Source organism: Stenella coeruleoalba (assembly GCF_951394435.1).
Source record: "Stenella coeruleoalba genome assembly, chromosome: 4".
Taxonomy (NCBI): domain Eukaryota; kingdom Metazoa; phylum Chordata; class Mammalia; order Artiodactyla; family Delphinidae; genus Stenella; species Stenella coeruleoalba.
This window is the reverse complement of record NC_137149.1, coordinates 22,081,199-22,101,646: the sequence shown is the minus strand read 5'-3', so window position 1 is coordinate 22,101,646 and position 20,448 is coordinate 22,081,199. Positions and strand designations below refer to the sequence as shown.

At 38.6% G+C, this 20,448-nt stretch overlaps 2 protein-coding genes across 8 annotated transcripts in view; one reads left to right on the top strand and one right to left on the bottom strand.

The window, feature by feature from the left end:
* LOC307185630 (uncharacterized protein) overlaps positions 1-20,448 on the bottom strand; it is a 293,961-nt gene that overhangs the window by 30,670 nt on the left and 242,843 nt on the right. For all 5 annotated transcript variants that reach the window (XR_013828125.1, XM_079919960.1, XM_079919958.1 and 2 more), the window contains 2 exons: positions 20,317-20,384; positions 9,254-9,360 (listed from right to left, as the gene is read on the bottom strand). Coding sequence is in view for 4 of the 5 variants with exons in the window: in XM_079919960.1 (XP_079776086.1) it covers positions 9,254-9,360; positions 20,317-20,384 (175 nt within the window). In the remaining variant the exon portion in view is untranslated. The remainder of the gene's footprint in view (positions 1-9,253; positions 9,361-20,316; positions 20,385-20,448) is intronic.
* SYNPO2 (synaptopodin 2) overlaps positions 1-20,448 on the top strand; it is a 173,227-nt gene that overhangs the window by 19,519 nt on the left and 133,260 nt on the right. The window lies entirely within an intron of this gene.

The window sequence follows — 20,448 nt, the reverse complement described above, 5'->3', positions numbered from 1 at the left end:
GTCTGCTTCTCTCTTATAAACTTCAGATGTATGTCTGAGATGAATTCAGTCTTTGTTTTCCCGCCTTCACCACTTGTTTTTCTGTTGAATCTAGTCACCTTTCAAGTAGCTGGAGTGGAAATATCAATATGTTCTCTGGTGCCTGATCCTTTGTTCTTTCTGTTATTGTTTTATTTTCTTTGTGCATTCATGAAAGTGTCTTGGCGCATTCCTATGATAACATTAAAAACTCTACACGCTTTATCTATAGTTTCCATGAAATTCTGTCAGAATCAAAGGAAAACTCTTTGCCTGAGAAGTCATAATGAGGTCTTGCCTTGTCACCATCATGGAAGGGGTTAAGAGTTGACTAACATTTGAAAGCTCTTTAGGTCATTAATTCTAGGAGTTGAGATGAGACATGTACTAAAAATCATTGTGTTTACAGGTCCCATTTCCATCCAGAGACCTTTTTTCTCTCTTTTTAATAGATCTATATACAATGAGAACACAGGCTTAATTTATAAAGAGAAATTTCTCTTGGGGCAGACATGAATTAACAGGTTAAATCAATTGACAGGCTTAAGTCTAGGTGCAAAATAGGATTGACTGCAGAATGGCAACAACTGCGAAGTATGGAAACTATTAATGGGATCATAAAACCTTAGAGTTGAAAGAGACATCTCAGTTGATACAACTGGCCCCTAGATGGAGGACTTCTTTTTACAGCACCACAACATTACAATAGATAAGCAACCAGCCTTTTGAAAAATAGTTTTTGTCTTGGGACTCAATAAAATCTAAAGAATTCATTGTTGGTCACCATTACTCAAAGAGAAAGTTTCTTTATATTTAGGTGAAATCTTCCGACTTGTAACTTCTACTCATTGACCCAAACTCTGCCTTCAGTGAAATATAGAACAAGTTTACTCCTTCTTCCTATGACAGCTGTTCAAATAAAGACTTCTAGAAATGGCAATCATTCTTTCCCTGTAACTTATCCTTCTAATGGAACACATCTACCTTGGAGCCCTAGCTGTACCAGTAAATGCAAATTTCTGCATTTAATTTAAAAAATCAGTTTTATAAGGTGATGAGTGATACCAGCTAGATAGTAGTTCAGAAAAATAAGACTTTAGGGTTTTAGTTGGCCAAGTTCACTATTAATAAACACTGAGATTCGGCACTTATAAAATAATCTCAGACAGCATTAATAAGGAAAATGTCCAGCTAAACACACAGTTATTATTTATGTTTATAGCTTCGACTTCACTGTAAGAATTTTTTTCATGTAATTTTCCAAACCATTAGGGGAGTTATTTCAGGGTAAAATCAACTACACTTCCAAGATTTATGGATTCCATCTAATTTTTAGCATTGGCTTCTGATGCTCATTTTAATTCAGTAGGCGTATTCACCACTTGCTTTGTAAAAAGTACCATTCCAATGTGTTTTTTCCCAATACCACCAAGCATTTCTCCAATCTCAGCAGACACTGAGTGTCCTACAAATTTAACTCAATTCTGATGCTATCTACTTGAGATAGCATCAGATCCCACAGGTTAAGGGCTCAGTCCCATAAGACTGCCCTTTCTTCAGATACCAATTGCAAATCCAAATTGTTACCTGTGCTTCTGACTTACTGGTTATAAACTGGGGACTCCCAAGACCCTCTCCTTCTCCTTGGTTCTATTAACTTGCTAGAGTAGCTCACAGAACTTGCAGCAACATTTAATTACACTTACCAGTTTATTATTAAAGATATTGTAAAGGATACAGATGAACAGCCAGATGAAGAGGTACACAGGGCAAGGTCAAGAAGAGTCCTGAGTGCAGAAAATTCTGTCCCTGTGGAACTAGGGTACACCACTTTTCCAGCAAGTGATGTGTCCACCAACCTTGAAGTTCATCAAATCTTGTTGTTCAAGAGTTTTTATAGAGCTTAATCTGCAGCACCCGCTTCCCTTCCCAGAGGTCAATGGGTGGGGCTGAGACTTCCAGCCCCTAATCACTTGGTCTTTCTGGTGACCAGCCCCATCCTGAGGCTATCTAGGGGTCCCACTCTCAATCACCTCATTAGATAAACTCAGGTGTGCTCAAAAAGCCTCTTTGTGAATAATAAAAGACATTCTTATCACTCAGGAAATTCCAAGGGTTTAGGAGTTTTGTGTCAGGTACTAGGGACAAAGACCAAATATATTTCTTATTATACCACAAATATGCTAGATTCTGGGGTAAATGAGACATTGTCTTCGCTCTTAAGAAAGTTAAACTTCCATGGACGAGGCAGATTTATAACTATTAAGAAGGTGACAAGGTTTTAAAGAGATGAATATATAATGGATTATGAAACAAAATCATGAATAAATTAATTCTGCATAGTAGCATCAAGAAGCAATACAGAGGAATCACCATTCAAACTGGACCCTGAACTGGACTATTCATTCCAGGCCTAGGGAACACATTCAACACGGACACAAGAGCATGCAAGAGCATGGCATGATCAGTGAACGGCAAGCAGCTGTAGAGACTAGTATCTTCTGAGAAATTGTTCAGTTCTGATGCTATAATGACCTCTTTTATGAGTACTGGATAAATCTCAGTGAATTATGTATAAAACAGAATTCAGTCAGATACTACTCAAAATGACCCTCTTTGACGTTTGGGTCTTTTTTTTTTTATTGTTTTGTTCTTTGTGCACGCATAAAAGCTCATTGGCATGTTCCTATGATGACATTCGAAACTGTACACTTGTTTTCTACAGTTTGCATGAAGTCTTTGTGTCAGACTCAAAGGAAAACTCTTTGTGAGAAAGGCTATAATGAAGATCTTGCCACCTCACCATCATGGAAAGAGTTAAAAGATACCAAATTTTAGACTCTCTTGAGTTTATTAACTGAGAAATTGAGAAAAACCAGGGATTAAAAGCCACTGTTTTCTTCCTTTCAAATGCATCATCTTATTTGTTAGAAACTCTTTCTCTCAAATTCTCATTAAACATTTTCGAACAGGGGACTGGCACAATCTGGTGCATGCTTAGAAAGATGACTGATAGTAATATGGAGATGGACTGAAGTGTGGAGCTTGGAGGATGGAGAACAATTAGGAGGTGGTTGTAATACTCCCAACGACAAATAATGAGACTCTAGATTAGGCTAAGGGCACTGGGGCTGAAAAAGAAAGAAATACAAACAAAGTAGAAAAATATAGATGTGGATGGCAAGAACAGGGGAAGAATGGACTGTAGTTTGGAGGTTTTACCTTGGAAGACAAAGGGATGGATATAGCATTTATTGAAAGATTTCACAGGAGGATGAGGAGCAATTATGGGGAAAAGAAAATAAATTTAATTCTAAATAAACTGAATTTGGACATCCAGAAGGAGCTATGTAATGAAGAGTTAAGAGCATGGGTCTGGGCTCAGGAGCGTTACCAGTACTAGAGATTATCTGGGGAAATAGCTGAGATACGTGAAGCAAGAAGCAAAGAGACCAGAGGACAGAATCTTGGGGAAGACCAATTTATAAAGTATGGACAGAGAAAAAGGAGCCAATGAAAGAAGTTAAAAGAGGTCACAAGAGAGATAGAAAGAGCATAAGCATTTCTGATAAGTTAAGAAAGGAGAGTATTTTAAGGAACGGGTTATCAGTGACAAATATTTCATGGTTCAAGGAAAAGGATGATAAGAGCATACATTGACACACAGGAGGATTTGGGTGATCGTTTCTTAATAGAACGGTAGGGCTGAAAGCCACATAGTAGTGGCTGGGATGTGAATGGGAATTAGAGGAGGGCAAGTGGAGATACAAGTATAGACAATTATATTTAAAGTTTGGCAGTGAAAGAAAGATAGCAAATAGGATGTGACTGGTGAGAAAACAGAAAGACTGAAGATGGCATCTACCTGAGGGAAAAGATGGTCCGGGAAAGTGTTTTTTAGGATATTGGAAGGAGAAAGAGAGAGAAAGACAAAGTATCAATAGTTACTCTTATAGCAAAATCAGAGTTGTTAGGGAAGGATTAAATCCATTGGACTTAGTGCTAAATATGTTGATATTTTATATGTTTTACTTTGATATTTGGAAGTATTCTTTACATAATGAAAAATATTAGATGTAAAAATGTCCTTCAAAAGAACAGAAAAACAAACAAATAAGGTCATTATTTGTTCTAAAAAATAATGCCTTCCAAAGTGTTTGAGCCAGACTGTGAATTTTTATTTACTTAAAATTTTTTTTTTACTGTGGACAACAGGAGCACAGAATTGGAATAATTATAATCCTTAGTTCACAGAACATTTTTAAGCTATTTTTAATAATATTATAAGCACATGTGACCTCAACTTCCTAACCAAAAAATAACCTACATCTAACATTATGGACCCCCATCTCCCACCATATCATTCTGCCTCTCCTGAGTCGATGTAAGCATCATTCTGAATTCTGTATTCATCATTACTTGCCTTTCTTTTTTTTTTTTTTTTTGGCGGTACGCGGGCCTCTCACTGTTGTGCCCTCTCCCGTTGCGGAGCACAGGCTCTGGATGCGCAGGCTCAGCGGCCATGGCTCACGGGCCCAGCCGCTCCGCGGCATGTGGGATCTTCCCGGACCGGGGCACGAACCCGTGTTCCCTGCATCGGCAGGCGGACTCTCAACCACTGCGCCACCAGGGAAGCCCCCTTGCCTTTCTTTTTATATAGTTTTATTGGATATGTATGCATTCTTAAGAAGTAGATATTTTAATTTTAGTTGTTTTTAACTTTATAAAAAGGGCATCCTGCTGTATTTAGTCTTTGGAGACTGTTTTTCTCACTTAAGATATTATCACTAGGATATATCCATATGGCTGCACCTTGTTCATTTGTTTTGTTGGATGTATAGTATTCCACCATGTGAACATCTCACAGTTTACTTATCATTTTCTTGTCAAGGGGCATGTGGGCTGCTCCAGGTTTTTGCTGTTTTGAGCAATGCTACTGGAACATGTCTCCTGCTGCAAGAGGGCAAGGGTTTCTTTTAGCTATAAACCCAGGAGTGGAATTGCTGGGTCATAGATTTGTAAATGATCAGGTTTAGGAGAAAAAACTCTTTTCAAATTGATGCATGATTTTACAATTCCACCAGCAATGCCTAAGGTACCCTGTGCCTCTACATCTTCTCCAACACTTGATCTGACTTTTAAATTTTTGCCATTCTTCTAAGTATAAAATGTTATCTCTTTGTGGTCTTGATTTGTATTTCTCTGACCACCAGGTAATTTGAATCTCTCTTCATTTGTTTATTGGCTGTATGTGTTTTTTCTTCTGTGAATTGCCTATTCATATCTTTAGAATACTTTTAGGTTATTTGTGTTCTTCATATTGATTAGTACAAGAGTTTTACCTATTCTTCATATTAAACCCTGTCAGTTGATTAAAAGTAACTTGGTTAAAAACAAGTCCCTCCCCCCTCAGATTCATAGAATTCAACGATTGCAATTCTCTGACTGAATAATGTCATTAGGGTGTTGTGACAATATCCGGGAATCAAGTTTTTAATTTTTGAATTCTTCAGCTATAGCTTTGTTGTTTAGATAAGAGAAGTAGGAAAGAATTTAGTCAAAAACAAAACCTAGTTTTATACTATGTAGATATATGTACATACATGTATATGTGTATTTCTTATTATATATGACTTCCAGGTAGCAACACTAAAAATATTTCAATCCGTAAAAATGGATTTGTGTTACTGGATAAACATCAATCCCTTGTGCTTTACTTTAAAAGAAGAATTTGATTATGCCAGGAGTCATTTTTCTAGCTCAGTCCAAGACACTGACAAAAAGACTAGTGGCAGGCATATTTTGGTATAATGTAAGGAGAATAAAACAGTTGCAAAATATTTGGAAAAATAGCTAAATATCAAGCCTCCAAATACTAAAATTTTATATTCTTTCACTTTTCAAAATCAGAGAATGAGCAGAGTTAGAGAGAAGTAAAAACTGAAGTGATAGTTTTCCCATCAAATTGTAGAGTTAGGCAGAGAGGGGTTAATTGAACAGTGCCTGCTGCGTGGCCCTACTTTTTACAATCTTTCCCATTCAGCTTTCTATAAAAATGCTTTGCAATACAAATTTCATGTTTTATAAGGTTCCTAGAAACTCCAAGTTCTCTTCTTTTTTTACTTTTAAAAACAAATTTCTTTAACAGAGTAGCCAAAATATAATTCCAAACTGTGACCAGATGTTGTAATGTTTGCAGAGAAAGAAATGTCCTTTTATTTTTACCATTTCACATGTGCCCAGGTGCACATGTTTATGTAATGTGTTTATGTATAATAGATTTTGACATAGGAGAAACATTAAATAAACCTACAGACGTATTTTCCACATGGCTCATCCAATAGACCTGTATTTTATAGTATTCTCTTTTTTGGTTGTTGAGAATATGTTCCAATAGAAACGGACAGAGGTTTATCTCTAGAAACAGGTTTGATTTCCTTAAAAGGCAGTTGTTTCTTTTTTCCTTCGCTTCTCTGGAGAATTGGCTACAAACTGGGAATAGTTATCCTATGACTCACTCACAGGGTTTGCACTACAGCATATAGAGTTCAGATAAAATTATAATGAAACAGACTCTAATTAGACTGTGTGAAACAAGAGAGTAATTTTTAAAAGGAAATTTTATAGATTGCATTTTCCTAAATTTTTTTTTTTTTTTTGGCTGCACCGTGCGCTTGCGGGATCTTAGTTCCCCGACCACAGATTGAACCTGGGCCCTCAGCAGTGAAAGCGTGGAGTCCTAACCACTGGACCGCCAGGGAATTCCTCCTTATTTTTAAAAAAGACTTAATCCAAACATCGGGATAAGATTTTCATTTGCCTTTTTAACTCAATATATCTAGTTTTTGTTTTTGCCAAAAGACATGACGTGTATCGTTACGTTAGGTGATTATTGAGTAAATTAGAAATTATTTAATTCTTGTTCAAGTGTGTCAGAGGTAATGCAATGACTATTTTAGATTCCCAAGTCCATCGAATTGCATATAAAAAATATAATTGAATTCACATTCAACGGTATAATTGAATGTGAATGTGTGGGGCAGGCTGAGGGTGGAGAGCCACAGACGAAACATAAAGCTGGGGAGTTAGGCCACATCTTGGGGGGGCTTGTGGCCTCTAAGAAGTCAGAATTTTCAAAAGGCTACGGGAATCCACTAAAAACATTTTACACGTTTAAGGAATAGTATGATCAAACCCTGGAGTTAGGACTGGTTGGGTGAGGAACTTAAAGGCTGGGAGAGGACAGAGGATGAGGAGTAGAAAAGAGGAGATGAAGACCATTGATCAAAATAATTAGATTCTGTAGGGTTAGGTGGTTGAAGGGTTGCAAGAGGTGGTGTAGGAGAAAGAAGAATCTGAGCTGACCTGGGTAACTGAGCAAATTTTAGTGTCATTCTTGGAGATAGTGACTATAGGAGAAGGAACACGTGTATGAGAAAGAAAACAAGTTTACTTTTGTGCATTTGAAGTGGGAGGTCCCTGGAGGCCATCCACAGTGCCTCGTTGGCAACTGTTCATAAGGCTCCAGAGCTCAGAAGAAAGGCAAGGATTTGGAACGCATCTGTGTGCAGCTGGTGGTTGAAGTCATTGGAGTGGGTGAGATCACCCATATCATGAAGAACAACTTTTATTTAAGTGATCCAGCTTCACACATATTAGAGTAGATACAACAGTTCTTGGCACCTACGGTGGGCACACTACCAGGTACTTGTTCTCTCGTGGACCATGCATGGGCTCTAAGAATAAAATAACCCACCATGGAACAGAGGAAAGGCAATCATTTCCTATGCTTTCTCTCTCTACACTGTAAGGTAATTTAACCATCAAGAAAACTCTTTGTAGTTTTGGTGTGATCTAATAAGAAATATATATTTCATACTCCAACTTTATTAAAATTGCATACTGGAACAATTTTGCTGAGGATGAAATAAATCTTAAATCAAATTAATATTTTCAAAATACACATATGAAACCATTTCTTTTTTGACACCAATCTAATCATGGAATAACGAGACAGTAGGCGGGCACACCGGCCAAATCAAGAATAATCTCCTCCGGCCAAGGAAGATTGTCAATAAAATCCACCTAAGTTCTTTACCTAGCCTTTAAATGTGGGTATGCTGTAGGGATCCATGGTCAGCCCACGGCCTCTTGCTCTGCACACTATCCCTAGGAGATTATTTCCTTCTCGGAGGTTCTACTGCCCCTATTATGATAATGCTGTTCATGTCTCTGTCTCTAGCCCAGATCTTACCTTCAGATCTATCCTCTACGTAACTGCCAGCTGTTGTGATGTTGGCGAAACATATATTGGCCCATGCTACTTTCCTAATTAAAATCCTTCAGTGTTTCCTCATGGCTTTCAGACTAAAGCAAGTGCTCTTTAATTTTGGAAAAATGGATCCTTTACTGATGATGCTCTCTTTAGTCTTATCATTTTTTTAAACTATTTGAGCTTTAAACTTCAGTAACACCAATTGCTTATAGTTACTCTTCACATATATGCATATATGCATGTATACATACATTTATATTTATACTTTTTTTTTTCTTTTGGTCATCTGTCTTAACTCTTTTTTTTTTTTTTTTTTGCGGTATGTGGGCCTCTCACTGTTGTGGCCTCTCCCATTGCGGAGCACAGGCTCCGGACGCACAGGCTCAGCGGCCATGGCTCACAGGCCCAGCCGCTCCGCGGCATGTGGGATCTTCCCGGACCGGGGCACGCACCCGTGTCCCCTGCATCGACAGGCGGACTCTCAACCACTGTGCCACCAGGGAAGCCCTGTCTTAACTCTTGCTTCTCCCTCAATATGTAATTCTCTTCCTCCTTCTCCTGGCAAACTTCTGTCACCTCCTCAGAAGGTGAGGTGTCTTGGCCCTGAATGAATTACCTCTATATTTTTATAATACTCTGCATATCATTGTCACTTAACACATTGTTTCATAATTACCTGTTCATATGGCTGTTTCCTTCACTACCCTGGGAGCACCCGGAGGGTAGGGACTGTATCCTATTCATCCTTGCATCCTTAGTGTCTAGCATATGCTCATAGAATGGTTAAATAAATGAGGAAGGAGTGAAGGTCAAAGGGAAACTCACATGGAAAACATGTTTTTGTACTTCAGTTTAATTTTTTAGCCACTTAGTAATTCCAGTTAACCACACGGAAAATTTGTTACTGTTAAATTCTTTTTGTTACCAGTCCTAATCAGATATTATCTGAAGTGGACATACCTCTGCATAATGTACAGGGCTGTTTCCTTCCCTCAAGAACTCCTTCAGTTTTAGAGAAAAAAATAGATTGGTTTTCTGCTCCAAGATCCGCAGGTGGATGATCCGTTCTGTAAGGAAAAATATGCCATATTGGTGGTGCTCCTTACTTTATCCTTCTAAAGAATTCCCTGAGGAAACTCCAACTGTCTACTTTCTAGCCTGATGGGATGGTCAAATAGGTGTTGCTCTTAACTGTTTTCTACCTACATATTCATAGGACCTATATATTTTCTACCTACATATTCATTTGGGACCTACATGTTCACACAAAGAGACACATACCATATTTGTTTATAAAACCAAAGAGGGTTAACAGCCTTTTCCAGTACATTAACTTCTGGCATTTTCTGATTTCTGTTAGTTGTGAATATAAGGCCGCTTTTGTAATAGGATAGAGAGACATAGTGTTGTCTTACTTTTTTTTTTTTTTTTTTTTTGCGGTACGCGGGCCTCTCACTGTTGTGGCCTCTCCCGTTGCGGAGCACAGGCTCCGGACGCGCAGGCTCAGCGGCCACGGCTCACGGGCCTAGCCGCTCCGCGGCACGTGGGATCTTCCCGGACCGGGGCACGAACCCGCATCCCCTGCATCGGCAGGCGGACTCTCAACCACTGCGCCACCAGGGAAGCACATTATCTTACATTTTAAACTCCAAGGAAAAGTGTCCTATAAGAATCACTTTATACCTAGGGATTTCAGACAGCTAATAGGCTCAGGCTGTCAAGAAGAAATAAGATCTTTTTACTGGAAGTATCATCTATATAGTATAATTTCGCCATATTTGGACTAGCTGGCCCTATCTATGCATATATTTTTAATTATACATATGTGCTAAAATACAAAGTAAATCTTGTAAATAAAACAATACATGTCATGGATATATAATAAAGGAACTGCAGTATCCAGGTTCCTTGCATATATCTGGGGGGAAAATGTCTCAGCCATACACACAGCATGGTGGCAACTTGGGAAAATTGGCGTTTTAGCTAAATTTCACACGTAGTATATAATGTAAAACCCCAAATATTGAACTTTAAGTTTGCTTCCTAGCTCTAAATACAAACAAGATGGTTAACTGACCTGTGCCATCCCTCCTAGAATACAGAGGCTGGCTGTTGAGTGTAGCTGAGGACATGCCTGCAGACTGCAGACCCACTGGAGAGGATACTGGCTCTTAACATCAGTGTAACCTGTGTGTTCTATAACGTAGCTCCTTTCCTTAGCTTCCTGAACCTCTCCTTATGAAAAATTCCTTGCATGAGCAAAGGACAGTTAGCTCAATAGGCTACACTAAACACACACACACACACACAAACACAAAACAAACCACAAAACAAAAACCACTGGAGTTCATGTGGCAACAAGTTTTTCAAGAAAGTTTTAAGGGGATTGTTACTCTAAGTTTCAATTAATGCTGATCTCAGATGGAATAATTTGCACTTCTATGTAATTTGTGTTTCAGTACACATGTGGTTGACAGGAGCTGACTAAATACATGAGATTTTACATATCTGTCAGTAAATCACAGCTTGTAAATGTGAAAGGCAGTACCTGGCAGCTTTGTGTGGGTGTGTAGCATTCCCCAGTGGATATATATCGAAAACAATCTCTTCTGTCATGGGTATACCCTTACTCCAGGACTGTACAGGTCTGCAGGAAATCTTTGCCCATTTTGAATTTTCAGAGCATGGGGATCTAGAATTAGCAGAAGAGAGTCTTGTGGCGTGATTGCAAATGACAGAAATTTTTAATTTGGCATTGCCTTTTAGGTGTTATCTTTTGGGATGGAACAAAGCCACGAGCATTCTGAGTTAATTCATTAGTAATAATAACATGGATCTTAAGAGGGTAGAAATATTTCCCCAAACATGCACCTAATGCACTGGCAACATAAAAGCCAAAAGGGGATTCAGAGCAAAAAAGGCCAGGATTTTGCTCAATGTTGGATGGGTTGTGCCTGCCGGCATTTCCTCTCCTGCCCCTGGGCATTCACGCCCACCTTCTTAGCCACTTGACAGGGTCATCTGCGCTGGTCCCAAGATGTATGACACACCATTTCTGTGTGAAGGGCTGAAGAATCTCCAAAAAGATATAGAGAAATTTTCTTTCAGATTATGTCTTCTCTGGCCAGGTGAATAAAGCTCAGTTCTTAGAAAGTGACAGTCTGTCCTGCTGGCATCTCCACTGTTTTAAAGGGCGGTTTTCCTTTAGGCCACTCTCGAGGCAATCAAGCAGCTTCTCTCCAGTCTTGTTTCTGTCAGTCTGTCAGTTGCAAAAGCCCCAATATTGTGCATTGAAGTTGAGTAGCCAACATATTACTGGAATTTTGAAAACTATTCTGCAAATTGCCGTCCTAGGCACATAAAACCTAATACACAGTCTTTGTAGCTGTAGTAATCCAATAACCGATTTTTTCTTAGAGTAAGAGTGATTCTCCTTTTCCTTCCATGGCATATGCTCCCAGCTGCACTGGTAATTTCATTGCATGATGAGATGTACCACTTTGCTAGAATTTCTGTTTACAGTCTAATTAATTTTGTGGAGGAGACCAAAGTTTCAAGAATGTGGTCATTTCAGTGCCATGGTAACTAAACAAATGTGTGGTTAGGGAAGCATCAGGATGGAAAATATTGCTGACATAGCAAGAGAACCCAAGGAAATACAGTTTCATTACCTGGACTTACTAGCATGTGACGCATCAGATATGATTTGCCACCTAGACTCACCAGCCAGTAATATGCCAACCTCGAATCACACGGCTATTGGCCTTAAAAGCCCAGCCTACTTGGAAATAATGCACTGATTTTTTTCTATCCCCAAAGCCCACTCCATTTATTGCATTTTTTTGCTAGTCATAGTTCATTGTCATCACCTAAATATCAGGAGCTCCACCTTTAATATAGACCCCAGGTGTCAGGGCTTATGATCTATGTTATTCTTCCTTATCCTTTAAGGCTGTTCTGTGAGGACAAAAGCCTAAATATCTTGAACTCCATAACTTTCCCTGAGCAACATTTATTACCTTCAGGCTCATTAAAGTCTAACCCTAATAGAGCTCCTGAATGCAGCTGTATTTAATTATTATTAACATCACTTAATAAACATGTTAATAACATTAAACATCAGTTTAATTCTGTCTCCAGTATATTCAGAGGAAAAGGAGGTGGGAACTGTCTTAAGGATAAGTAAGAGTTCTCCATGAACTTAGGGGTGCAATATGTGATTATAACTCTCTGCCTGCTGAGTTTGGGTTACAATTATAGATATGGAGTTGGTACCCTGAAAGCTCAGTGTGACAGTTTCCCAACTTTGATGCCTCAGAACCCCAAGACATTTTATTTATTTATTTGTTTGTTTGTTTATTTATTTATTTATTAAGACATTTTAAAAAGGTCTAAAAACTTCTGAGATTTTGTTTATTGAGGTATAGTTGATGTAAAATATCATATAAGTTTCAGGGGGTCAAAATAGTTTCACAATTTTTAAAGGTTATATTCTATTTGTAGTTATTATAAAATATTGGCTGTATTTCCTGTGTTGTGCTATATATCCTTGTAGTTTATTTATTTTATACATAGTAGCTTGTATCTCTTAATCCCTTACCCCCGTCTTGCTAGGTACCAGGAAAACAAAGATCAGTCGGACACAGACCCTGCCTCCAGAATGTGCAGTGTCACAGGGGAGAGGGTAGGAGCTTTTCTCGAGGAGAAATGCACTTGGAGCAGATGGAACAATATTTGAACCGGCAAGGAGGCATGGCATGGTGTATGTCTGAGGAACTACAAGCACATCCGTGAATGGAGAACAGAGCTGGGGATTATAGGAGGTAACTGGAGAGGTGGGCAGGGCCAGATTAGGAAGACCTTGTAAGCCCCGATAGAGATCTTAGGTTTTGTCCTGTCAGTGTGTGATAGGGAGCAACCGTGAAAATTCTTTCCATAATTCTTGAGTCCTCCAGGAGAGGAGAAAACCTTCTGCTGTTTTATACATATCTGGAGCTGCTAGGAAGCTGTTGCAACTGTGGAATATGGTGAGGATGTGAATTGTGGCAGCTGCAGTGGGTTGAGGAGAATAGGATGTGGTTAAGAAATGTTTGTGTCATGCAGTGGAAAGGTCTGGATGACCCATTGGAGATAGGGGGAAAGAATAATAAGGGTGACTAAAGGACTACTTCTTCTGCCTTGATTAAATGGCGCCAACACCTACTCAAAAGGGAACACAGCACCCCCTGGAGATGTGCAGTGCAAACCTGTACAAAATCACACAGTGCACAGTAACCCTGAGAGCCAGGCTGCAGTTTGGTCTATGAACTTTCTAGCAGTCAAAGCACAGAGAAAAATACAGTCAGTTACAAGAGTCACATTATTCAAAGGTGTAATGCAACAAAGACTGTAAGATGCTATAAGTTATAAAATGTAATAAAGGAGATTATTACTATGATAGTCAAACGTGCCTTTCACTAGAGGAGCCAGGGTGCTGTCCTCCAGCTCTCCTAAGTCTGCCAAAGCCCAGCAGCGCGGGGGCGGTCTGCTTCCCCAGGGCTTCTGTCCATAAAGAGTGAGAATGTGCTCCCCTCCCCACCTCAGCAAGTGGACGCAGAAGCAGCAGGGACTCACCCTCTGTTAGCCCCTGCCTAGACCATCCCTGTCCGTAGATTGACACCTCTTTCTTAGAGGCATACTTCTGGAGTCACCATCTATTTCATTCTCTTCCTGGAGTCGTCTTCTTTCCCCTTCAGCAAAAACCAAAACCTCCTCTTAGTCCTAGCTCGCTAGCTTGTCCAACATGCACAGCCTAGCCTGGAGCCTAGCAGGTGTGGAGCAGAGGAGATGAGATTCCTGCCACAGATATTTTCTGCATTCAAAAAAAATCAAAATTTGACATTATTCAGATATTTACTCTTATTTTTCTAACTCATAGTGGCTCTTGGATTCTCTTTAATTTTACAGACAAGACATAAAATGTTGCAATCAGAAGAGACCCTAAAATTACCCTGGCCAATCCTGTACTCTTACAGATGAGGAAATTGAGGCGCAGAAAAGTAAAATGAATTGTTCAAAGCTATGCAACTGGGTAGTGTCTGAGCAGAACCTAGATTCAAGTGCCCTGACTCTCAGATAAGTATTTCTCCATTACCATGTTGCTTCCCAGAGCTTTCTTGAAATTGCACGAGAGAGACAGAGGTAGAGGGAGTGAGAAAGATAGAAGGAGAGAGAGGGAAAGAGAAAGAGTGTCGTTTATGTTTGAAAACATCAGCCCTCTGTGCTGTAAAAGTAGAATTGTCAAAAAAAATAACTTTTACATTTTATACATTCTAGTAGTATAGCTGCAAGATAGTACTATATTATGTCTCTATGAATGTAGAGACTTGTATCTGCTTTATGATACGTACTGGTGGCCATGCTGACCCAGGGTTGCTTTCAAGTATGTTATTCTAGAGCTTGTTTTTTCCTAAAAACGACCGAGGAGTTACAATCATGACAGAACTTTGGAAAATGATGGATGTTTAATGTTCCATAGATGACAGAGAGTTTGCAAAGGCTGTTGCTGCTATTGGTATCTAGTAGTTGCCTTAGTTTTACATATATACTCTATGGATATCATTTAAATTTTTGGAAAATTTAGCTGTGCCATCTATCTTGAAAAAAAGCATCCTACTTATTTGTGTTGTGCTGATATTCTACAGAAATTGGTCAGGAAATTATACTGATCTAGAAATATTCAACTGCTTCTCCCCCATTTTTAATTTTATAATGCTCTGTGTTAAATATGTACATGGGTTGATTACGGAAGAGAAGAAAGTATTCTGTTATTAAAATAGCATTTGTGTTTGGACCTCATCCTGGGAGGAGGAGGGTGTGTGCTGGGTGCTTGGGCTCTGTAGAGGCCGGGCTGCCAGGCTCCTACGACAGGAGGTTTGCTAGGCAACCAGAACGAGCTTTCAAACCAGCCTGGATATTCCTGCCTGGCCTGCTGCCATCCTCCAAGAAGGCAAGTAGGTGCAGTAAATTAGAACTGAACCATAATTGTTGATGTGTTACCCTGTAAGAAGTGTTGATGTTTTATGGCAAGAGGTTTGTTCAAAACTAATCAGTCCATGTAGGGGTTTATTTGCTAATTGGTCAGGATCAAAACTTATAAAAAGCATTTGGAAAACAGTCATCTGTGATTATACTGCAGGAAAAAAACCTTATGATGAATCAGAAGTGTTGATGTTTGAGAAAGCTTGTCAACCTGCATATAAACTTGTGTGGGAAGAAATACAATTAAAATATGTCCTTCTATAGTAAATTAAAAAAAGCTTCTCCCAACAAGAAAAAACCAGATGGCATAGGTCTTATTAGGTCATAACTGATACTTTGAGACTTGAAAAATCCAGACTAGGTCCAAAGGCATCCAAATGTGTGCAGTGACATTTCTTTAGAAAGATTAGACATTACTCAGAAAGTTTTAGGTCATCCCCACATAGATACAAAAGGATGTTCTTTTCTTTAATCTTTCTTTTGTTTGTTCTTTTATTTTATAAATGTCTGGTGAAGAGGATTAGCCTAATCACCCTGGGATACTGTGAGGCAGTTTTCTTACGTTGTATTTTTGTATTTATATATTTATACATAAATACCTACATAGTAAAATGTAAACCAACTTCGAAAACCCTGGGTAATGAACTATTTCTTGTTCATGAACTAAACATTCCACAAAAATGTGCTCTTGTCCTACACTGTATTTGCCTGATTATATAGCACTGCTAATGTTGTAATAAAAACACTTGTTTAATTAACAGTTTTCCATAGAAGATTGTAAGCTCTGAGGAAGGAATCATGTCTATCTTATTCACTGCTTCTTTGCCAGCACTTAAGAAAGATCCTGATCCCTGGCCATATAAAGAAAAAAAAGTGAAAGGTAGAGATAAAGAGAAAGGAAAGAAGGAAGGGAGGAAGAATAGAAAGAATGAAAGAGGAGGAAAGAGGGAAGGATGGATGGGAAGAGAAAGGAGAGAGGAAAGGAAAGAAGAGAAAAAGAGAGAGCAGAAGCAAAAAATAAACCAGACATATATACAATGGAATATTACTCAGCCATAAGAAGAAACGAAATTGAGTTATTTGTAGTGAGATGGAGGGACCTAGAGTCTGTCATACAGAGTGAAGTAAGTCAGAAAAAGAAAAACAAATACCATATGCTAACACATATATATGGAATCTAAAAAAAGGAAAATTGTTCTGAAGAACCTAGGGGCAGGACAGGAATAAAGGCGAAGACGTAGAGAATGGACTTGAGGACACGGGAAGGGGGAAGGGTGAGCTGGGACAAAGTGAGAGAGTGGCATGGACATATATACACTACCAAATGTAAAATAGATAGCTAGTGGGAAGCAGCTGCATAGCACAGGGAGATTAGCTTGGTGCTTTGTGACCACCTAGAGGGGTGGGATAGGGAGGGTGAGAGGGAGACACAAGAGGGAGGGGATATAGGGATATATGTATATGTATAGCTGATTCACTTTGTTATAAAGCAGAAACTAACACACCACTGTAAAGCAATTATACTCCAATAAAGATGTTTAAAAAAATAAATAAAGCTGGTTGATTAAGTTCTGGGGATATAATGTACATACAGTATGGTGACTATAGCTAACAGTACTGTATCACATATTTGAAAGTTGCCACAAAAGTGGATCTTAAAAGTTCTCATCACAAGAGAAATAACTTTGTAACTTTGTGAGGTGATGAATATTAACTCAACTTATTGTGGTGATCATTTCACAATATATACATGTGTCAAGTCATAGTGTTGTACACCTAAAACCAGTACAATGTTATATGTCAATTATATCTCAAAAAAACTGGCAGAAAAAAAGAATAGATGCATACAGAAAAACAAAGCCAGTTGAATGCTACTTTTTATTTGCCATAAGAATATAAACTGGCCAATGCTTTGGACCTTTTTAAAATTTAGATTAATGCTTTTAGATTTTCATGAGTAACTGAGTCATTTACATCTTTAAATTTGTATCAGCATAAAGAGTTCAGAATGTCCTTTTAGAAAATCAAATGCCTCTCAAAGCTCTAAAATCAAGGGATTTCTTATCTGGTTTTGGCTAATAATGCAGGGAAAAAAAGAAATACATTTAGTTATATTTTCCCAGTAGTGAAGAGCTGGATTTTATTTTATTTTTTTTAAAGAAGATGTTGGGGGTAGGAGTTTATTAATTAATTAATTTATTTTTGCTGTGTTAGGTCTTCGTTTCTGTGCGAGGGCTTTCTCTAGTTGTGGCAAGCGGGGACCACTCTTCATCACGGTGCGAGGGCCTCTCACTATCGCGGCCTCTCTTGTTGCGGAGCACAGGCTCCAGACGCGCAGGTTCACTAGCTGTGGGCCTAGTTGCTCCGCGGCATGTGGGATCCTCCCAGACCAGGGCTCGAACCCGTGTCCCCCGCACTAGCAGGCAGACTCCCAACCACTGTGCCACCAGGGAAGCCCTGGATTTTAATTTTTAATAGAAAAATTTATACCTCATTTCTTCCTCTTGAATCCAGCCCCTCACTTTAGCTGAATGAGTTCCTCAAATCCTCATTTTTGTGTGTGCATGTGTACAGAGCCCTTCAATTATTTCCAAAGAGACTACAAAATTGAAATAGTTTTTCATTAAGTTAAGTATGATGGAAAGTTCCAAAAAGTACTTGTGCAGTTTTGTTTTTTTTTTCAGGCTTCTTGATTTTTTTTTAACATCTTTATTGGAGTATAATTGCTTTACAATGGTGTGTTAGTTTCTGCTTTATAACAAGCTGAATCAATTATACATATATTCCCATATCTCTTCCCTCTTGCGTCTCCCTCCCTCCCATCCTCCCTATCCCACCCCTCTAGGTGGTCACAAACCACCGAGCTGATCTCCCTGTGCTATGCGGCTGCTTCCCACTAGCTATCTATTTTACATTTGGTAGTGTATATATGTCCATGCCACTCTCTCGCTTTGTCACAGCTTACCCTTCCCCCTCCCCATATCCTCAAGTCCATTCTCTAGTAGGTCTGTGTCTTTATTCCCATCTTACCCCTAGGTTCTTCATGACCTTTTTTTTCTTAGATTCCATATATATGTGTTAGCATACGGTATTTGTTTTTCTCTTTCTGACTTAAGTACTTGTGCATTTTTATTTATTTATTTTAAATATTTGTTTATTTATTTTTGGCTGCACTGGGTCTTCGTTGCTGCGCGCGGGCTTTCTCTAGTTGCGGCCAGTGCGGCCTACTCTTCATTGCAGTGTGCAGGCTTTTCATTGCAGTGGCTTCTCTTTGTTGTGGAGCACGGGCTCTAGGCGCGCGGGCTTCAGTAGTTGTGGCTCGCCGGCTCTAGAGCACAGGCTCAATAGTTGTGGCTCATGGGCTTAGTTGCTCCGCAACATATGGGATCTTCCTGGACCAGAGCTCAAACTGTGTCCCCTACATTGGCAGGCGGATTCTTAATCGCTGCACCACCAGGGAAGTCCCTGTGCACTTTTAAAATATAAATGTATAGTGATTATCATAACTAATAAATTGATCTGGCTTAAGTCAGATTCCATTAATTAGAACCCTCAATCGATTTATCATGGATGTGTATATTTTGTTTCTGATTTATTTATTTTCTTCATTCTGCTTATAGAAGAAAAAGTCAAAGGACTAAGAAGGTAAATGGATGGTATTAATTTAGTAAACAAAAATCACCTCTTCAATGTTATATTGTTGGAATAGATATTTATGATGGTAATCCTTTAGATTAACATTCATAATAATGACTCTGTAGGACTGCAACTAAGAATTTAGAGAGAGGGACTTCCCTGGCAATCCAGTGGTTAAGACTGTGCTCCCACTGCAGGGGGTGTGGGTTTCCTTGGTCGGGGAACTAAGATCCTGCGTAACGCGTGGTGTGACCAGAAAAAAAAAAATAGAATTTAGAGAGAACCTATTATGTATATAATATTGTATTAGGCACTCAGAAACAATAAAGATGGGAGATGTATGTGATAACAATAATTAAACATTTATTAAGCATTTATCATTAACTAAGTGCAATACTAAAGCATTATCTGCATTACCTCATTTAATTCACACAGAAGTCCTATGAGGAAGATAATACGAATTTTTTCCCCCATTTTACACATCTAGAAACCACCAGAGAAAGCAAGTAAAACATCACATAGGTAATTTAACATAAATTTGATCCTGAGCTTTTCATCAGTTGTACTAGTCATCATATTTTAGTACTTTCTTATCTTCCCCATTGTTTCCTTCCTACCCCTACTCTTAAACTGTGTTGTGCATACTTCCATTAAAGCATTTATGTATCGTATGGGAATAATTTGCAGGTTTTAAAAACAGTTTTCCCTTTCTTATTGGAACACAAGCTCCTTGAAGTCATGGTACAGACTTTTTCATATTTGTAGCACGGTGCCTGTCATCTAGTAGGAATTCAATAAATATTTGCTGAATAAATGAGTGGGTGTATCTGGGTCTATCATCTTTGTTAGATTATGACTGCCTTGAGGATAGGGAAATATCTGACTTGTGAATTCTTTACCCATGGTGATGACTCAAATTAATATTTTCTGAGTTGGATTAAGAGTTAAAATGAGTGTTATATTCAATAAACATTTTATTATAAAGAATATTAAATTATAGCTATTAAGTCACGTTACCTATGAGAATACCATCACATCTTATGCAGATGTTCAAAAGGATGGATATCATACCTTATAGGGTCTTCCAATTTTAAAAGAACATTGTTGGATTATTACAATAAATCTGAGAAATTAGGGATTCGTTAAGTAAGGAAATTGACTATCGGAAAGTTTGTGATTTGTCCGTATTCACAGAGCTTTCAGTAGCACAGCTGGGATGAGAACATAGGTCTTCTGACTATTAGTTTGGGTCCTTGCTATGATATTAAACTATTACACAGCTGACGTTTCAATGTATGAGAACTTTTAACTCCTCAAGTATTAGGTCATTAGGTTATTTTTGTTTTTAATATTTATTGAACACTTACAAAATGGTGGGCTCCTTTGTGAAAAATTGTATACATCTGTGCCATACTCCCAAGAAGCTTGACTCTCCCTAGAAAGAAGAAAAAAAGCAATCCTATATTGAAATGGATTGATATCACTTATTTTCTCTATAA